This window comes from Phallusia mammillata, chromosome 1 (assembly GCF_965637545.1).
Source record: "Phallusia mammillata chromosome 1, kaPhaMamm4.hap1.1, whole genome shotgun sequence".
Classification (NCBI taxonomy): domain Eukaryota; kingdom Metazoa; phylum Chordata; class Ascidiacea; order Phlebobranchia; family Ascidiidae; genus Phallusia; species Phallusia mammillata.
In genome coordinates, this window is record NC_137252.1 from 34,612,624 (window position 1) to 34,618,904 (window position 6,281).

The following is a 6,281-nucleotide window of genomic DNA, read 5'->3' on the forward strand; positions in this document are numbered from 1 at the left end:
ATTAATCTCTTTGTTTTCTGTTTTCTTATTTGTAGATTTTAAAGGTAAAGTGACTAAAGTTTATGCCATATTTTTACAAGCACATAAAATCTATACTTAGGTCAGGATTGAAATACCAAAAACATGAAAAACATTGGTCGAGGAAATTTACTTTTGATTTCAAATAAGTGATTTACTTTTTATTGTTTGTCAAAAACTTTTGTGAACCCCAGTAAAAGGGCAAAGGGTTCAGACCAGTTCACTGAGCCAAACCTAAGAGAATTAAATGTCTACTCCAGTTTAAGCAGGAATTTTTGTGTCTTCGGACAGTTAGCGCCTACAAGTACAAGTGATTAAGTTTAATGGTGAAAATAACGGCCCAAAAAGACGTAAAAAGCTGCATGCTTTATTGTTCAAAAGTGTCGGCCTATTTGGGCCGTTATTTTCACCATTAAACTTATGAACAGATCCGTAAATAGTGTTACAAGTGATTGTTTGTGGAAATACAATGTTAAAATGGTTTCCACTCTGAATACACTTTATGAAATGAGCTAATACTCTATCACATACATGGGGTTTTGGAGAAGTAGTTTCTCGTACACAAACTTTGTTAAAAGCTCACATGTAACTAAAAACACTATCAAGTTTCGAAAGTTCCAACTTACCACAGTAATAAAATCCAGGACAAGTAATAGTCTAGGTTCACTCCTTGATTTCTCCACAGCGTGTACAGCGTATGTCAGCAAAGATTCGGACAACATTTCCTCTTTTCGCCACTGGACAGCGCCAAGGAGCAGACGAGCACATTCATCAGCGGCACAAGTTACAGCGATCGAGCCGTCGCCAGCAAGTTGAGCACATATTATGATTCGCTGAAGGGTCTGCACCAAAAATATTTAAGAGTTTGTAAAAATTTAAAATTTTAAAGCTTCGGTTGCTGTTTATGTGGTTTTCAAACTATTCTTGTTCAAACCTCCTTATATTTTCAACGCTTTGGTAACAAATAAGATCTGTGAGGTTTAGCATTGTTCTTAAAAGCTCTTGTCATCAAGTCAGTCCAATAACATTAGATAGGGGCTGCATTTTTTGGGTTATTTTATGAATAGTCAAACAAAATTACTTCAATTTCACGCTAAACTAACTTTCACACTATTCAGTATTCAAAATTAAAAAACTGACCTACCTCAAGTATAAATCCCTTATCATAAAGTTAGTTCAGTATCATTAAATAAACATTGCATTTTTGGGGGGATTTAAAGATCAAAGCAAAAAGTTGTTTTATCAAGAAAGTCAGACCAAACTCCTTTAATTTCAAAGCTAAACTAATTTTTGCACTGTTCAATATTTAAAAAAAATATTATCGCAAAAAATTTGATCTACCTCAAGTATAAAGCTTTCTGTAATTGGAGGTCCATTATTTGCATGAAACACAGGCCCGATACTTCGAACCACAGTTGAGAATGCTCGCATCAGCGCTGCCATCTTCGGCAGACAAGAATCGATTGAAGATTTTCCGTCGTCAGATAAATCACCATTCTGTAGTTTGTGAAAGTCCTAAAAAAATTCACAAAATACTAAAAAGCCTAAAGTGTAAATTTTGAAATATATTTTTCCCATACATTATTCGCCATACTTGCAACAAATAAATGTACATTTTTTTTCTAAAATTTAAGTAAGTCCAATAATAAGAGCTATCAGATCTATAGTAAATAGTTTAAAAACAAAACCTTATAGCTAATATATACATAAAAATGCAACTTAAAATACAGTGTACCAACCATGTTTACATTGTGAACATCAACAGGTAAATATATGAAAGTGATTTTAATCATATTTGTTGATCATACAAACCTCAGCATATGCTTCCATGTCTTCAAGAAACTGGCTTAAAAGAGTGAGAGAAAATTGTAGATCAGTGAGCCAATGAGCGTGAAGATTAACCAGTGATTCTGAAAATACAAAAAAATTTAACCATAAAATTACAGGGATGTGAGTTAAGCATATCAGACTGAACACATACACTCCAATAATTGTCATGCAACATGTAACAATCAGCTATATATAAAGGTAACGCATGTTTGAATGGTGTACATTCTCATATTGTTTGCTATAAAATGGTGTTTTTAAGTTAAACATTTTGTTTGTCTGCCCTTGTGGTACTCAAATATATGTAATGTTTGAAGGGTTTCAATTGGAAGCAACAATGCCTCTAGTTAGGTTCATTCTTTTACATTGCATAGTAAAATACAGAAAACCTTGGTTAAACCAGTTTAGACCAAAAAAATTGTCCGGTTTAGGCGAAGATTCAGATTAACCGATGTCCGTTAGTCAAGTTAAAGTATTTCCACACTACCAATCATTTGTACCTTGAGTTTTGAATTAGGCGAAGATTTGGATTAACCAAACCCGGTTTAGGTTTACTGCACTACTTGTAATATTAGTGATGGGACGAGTACCCGGTACTCGGTATCGAAATTTTTTGTCTCAGTTTTTGATACCAACGTGCGAGTACAGAAAGCCAATTTACACCATAAGAATACGGGCAACTTTATGTCAATATTTGTTTCGGACAGCACAAAATTGGAAAAAGTCCCACCAGTTTACGTATATCTTTTTCGCTATCACGTGGAGATTACATTTTTCGGCATGTGTCTGTGCACGCCTGTACCCAGACCATGGCAGATAAATCAGCCAGTGATATACAACTAAGTACAACACTACACTTAAGTACTCGGTAATCGTACTCGGTATCGAAGGTATATACATGTGGTACTTGTACTCGGTATCGATACTCGTACTCGGTATCGAAATTTTTTGTCTCAGTTTTTGATACCAACGTGCGAGTACAGAAAGCCAATTTACACCATAAGAATACGGGCAACTTTATGTCAATATTTGTTTCGGACAGCACAAAATTGGAAAAAGTCCCACCAGTTTACGTATATCTTTTTCGCTATCACGTGGAGATTACATTTTTCGGCATGTGTCTGTGCACGCCTGTACCCAGACCATGGCAGATAAATCAGCCAGTGATATACAACTAAGTACAACACTACACTTAAGTACTCGGTAATCGTACTCGGTATCGAAGGTATATACATGTGGTACTTGTACTCGGTATCGATACTCGCTTCAAAACCTGGTATCGTCCCATCACTAGGTAATATAGTTTCATTTAAGCTGAGCAGTTGCACCATTACAGAGGAGAGTTACCAACTTTTTACAGAAATATCCTCCAAATTATGCACATCAGTTAATTGAAAACATCTTAGTTTTGAAACTTACTTGATACAAACAATGTCAAATCAATTTTTTGTGTGTGGTCAATGTGCCAGCCAACCAAGATGTCAACAGTGTCTCGAAAATGTCGAGAAAAAGCCTGAAGACAAAAAAGTGATAAAATTTAAACCATTGTGAAACTAAAAAAGCGACCTTTTATATTATTCTATTTTATGTTATATTTCCTGATTTACTATACGCACCATTTGACCAACTAACATGATTGCAAGCAAAAACCCCACACATGTGTTTGTGCTAATTGGTTACGGTATAAAAATGGTGCGATTATTTGTAAACTCTGAAGGACAATAGTTGAAAGGCCAAAATTCAAACCCTTATTTTCTTTAATGATTAATTTATCAAATAATAGGAACATAGGTTGCTGCTAAAAAGATCCTTGTTAAAAACATATCAGTTTGAAGTTTTTTTACTGTTTTTACGTTTACTTGGACATTTTTTTAACAAATGTTGGACTTGCACAATAGAATTAACAGAACTGTTTTGTGGTCAATAAAATTAACAAGTAATATTTACCGCTGGATAATTCTGAGCAATAAGAACGAGTGGATTAATGCAGATGTGAAGTTGATCGGGGGAATCAATGTTACCAAGGGCTGCCTGGAGTTCGTCCATCAACATCACTGTACATAAATGCAACTTAAAACTTGTAATTAACCAACAAAACAACCGAACAAAAACTGACTTTTCCTGTGCAAAAAAACACAAAAGTACTTAAACTAATAGCAATCTTCAGGCTCAAATTTATTTTCAAAATACTTTAGATTCAATAAATCCGCTGTTGAAATATGTGGCCAGTGTTTTTTTTAAGGTGTTTTTAAATTTCTCCAGCGGTTTCCCAAAATTTGGCTTAAAGCAAATATGGCTATTTTTTGGTATTTAAATGAAACACTTGCGGTCTCTTAAAACTACTTAGCGGTCACCCAAACCAAACCTTAAAAAAACCCTGTATGTGGCAAAGATTGCAAAAAATATAATATTATTCATCACAAATGATTATTTTTTTCAAATTGGCAGAAAAAGACTACTAACTGACAAATAAAAATCAAACCCACATATAGAGCAGAGCAAATGACTTTAACCCTAAACCTACAATTACAATTCTTTTGCTGAAATATCCTGCAATCTTACTTATGACATTTGCAAACTTTCTTTCCTCCAAATCAAGTTGTAGCAATTTGTGAAGACTTTCAAGCAGATAATTGCGGACGTTGTCATTTGCGATGTTTTGAAACTGTCTCAACATCCACTGGGATTAAAAAAACAACACAAACATAATAGATTTGAATAAAAACAACTCACTAAAATAGTGTCAGGCAAAATATTCTAGCCATAAGCCCTTTTACCTTTGAATACTGTAAAAAAATACAGAGCAAGACTTAAAAATTATTTATTTTTATTATTTAAAACATATGCAATGTGATACAAAGGCATGCAAAAGCATGGTGCTACATTTTAATTTAAAGAGTTATTTGGTTTGAGCCGGAAACTTTGCTAATACAAAATGAAGTACAAAAATGTTGCAACTCTTATTTAAAAACATCTGATCTGGAGTATTATGTTACATGGTTTAAGACCCAAAAAGGTTCTGTTACCTTTAAAACACAACAACACAACTACTTCCATAGTTACCTGGAAAAATGCATAAGCATCCTGGGCCATGTGGTGTCCGATTAGCCCGATGACATTTGCCACATCTTTCTGTAAAGTCACTCCACTTCTCTCAAAGAAAACATCGATGAGAGAATTCAAGACTTGCTCCAGACATCGGGACAATACCTGATGAAAAAGTTTGTTGTTAAATAAGACAACTGTGTTGGTTACATTTTTTTAATATAGTGGCTATTCTTGGCTAATTCAACCAAGCTTTTGAGTAAATTGGCTATCCTTGTCTAATTCACCCAAACCTTTTAAGTAAAGTGGCTATCCTTGGCTAGTTTGTCCCGTTATTCTTTAAGACCATATCTTTTTCAGAATCAAAAGAGTGATGTACAAATGTTTTCTGCAATGCCTTCTTCTGTCCATACTTTGGACAAGCATCACATTTTTTTTATAATTTTTTGGGGGAAGAGATGCAGATAAAACCAACCTGCTTATTGTCAGGTTTGATGACAAACTCCTGTAGTTGCGATGCAGCTTGCAGTCGTCGATCTTTCTCGTCCTCACGTCGACAAACTCGCTGTATGAGAACCCATAGGTTGGCATCGTCGCTGTGGCTGGAACTGTGGAAGTTGCGATCTAAAGCAGAGAATAAACTCATCAATCCTCATAATTATGGAGCACTATAGACCAGGGGTGGGTAACCTGCGGCCCGCATGCGACCCTTCATTAAAGCTTGTGCGGCCCGCAGAGACGCTTGGATTTCAAAAGTACTGTCAAACGAGTCCAATTATTACATATTTTTGAGCAGATTAAAGCGATTGATGCTAGTTTTCTGCGATCTGGCCAAAATGTGGCTAGAATCAAATATGAATTATACTTGTAGTTAAGCATATTTGGTAAGCAACAAAGCAAAATCACTTTGTGTGATGCACAGGTGCGGCCCTCGATCCAATTTTGACATTTATAATTGGCCCTACAGTAACAAAGGTTGGCCTCCCCTGCTATAGATGGATCTGTTCATAAGTTAGGGAAACTAATGGCCCAAAATAGACATGAAAAGTGACATGCTTTATTGTTAAAATGTTTTGGCAAATGCTTATGTCATCATCAGTGATGTAAGGGGCCACATCAGGCAGTGATTTTCTTCGTTAAACCCCATAATTGTGGTTCTATGAAATGACAATTATTTAGCAATAAACAAAAAAGCTAAAAGTTTATCTTTGAACAGGAATTACCTCGGTAATGCCGCATGTCAGCTCCAGCATTCTTTAGGATCAACATTGAGTTTTTTCTTCATGTCACTATTGTACAAAATTGACTAAATATTTAACAAAAAGCAAAAAATTCCTGCAATGCAAAACCCCATTTATTAAATAATATTTGTTAAATTATTGCTGGTATAT

The 6,281-nt window shown here is 34.9% G+C and overlaps 1 protein-coding gene across 1 annotated transcript in view; it reads right to left on the reverse strand.

Annotated features, from left to right (window-relative positions):
• LOC145204149 (serine/threonine-protein kinase SMG1-like) overlaps window positions 1–6,222 on the reverse strand; it is a 46,254-nt gene extending 40,032 nt beyond the window's left edge. The window contains exons 1-9 of the mRNA XM_080076601.1: window positions 6,114–6,222; window positions 5,366–5,514; window positions 4,909–5,055; window positions 4,408–4,525; window positions 3,793–3,899; window positions 3,265–3,358; window positions 1,831–1,928; window positions 1,360–1,533; window positions 645–860 (exon numbers count right to left, since the gene is read on the reverse strand). Coding sequence (XP_079932727.1) covers window positions 645–860; window positions 1,360–1,533; window positions 1,831–1,928; window positions 3,265–3,358; window positions 3,793–3,899; window positions 4,408–4,525; window positions 4,909–5,055; window positions 5,366–5,514; window positions 6,114–6,159 — 1,149 coding nt within the window. The 5' untranslated portion in view covers window positions 6,160–6,222. The remainder of the gene's footprint in view (window positions 1–644; window positions 861–1,359; window positions 1,534–1,830; window positions 1,929–3,264; window positions 3,359–3,792; window positions 3,900–4,407; window positions 4,526–4,908; window positions 5,056–5,365; window positions 5,515–6,113) is intronic.
• Window positions 6,223–6,281: the final 59 nt, after the last annotated feature.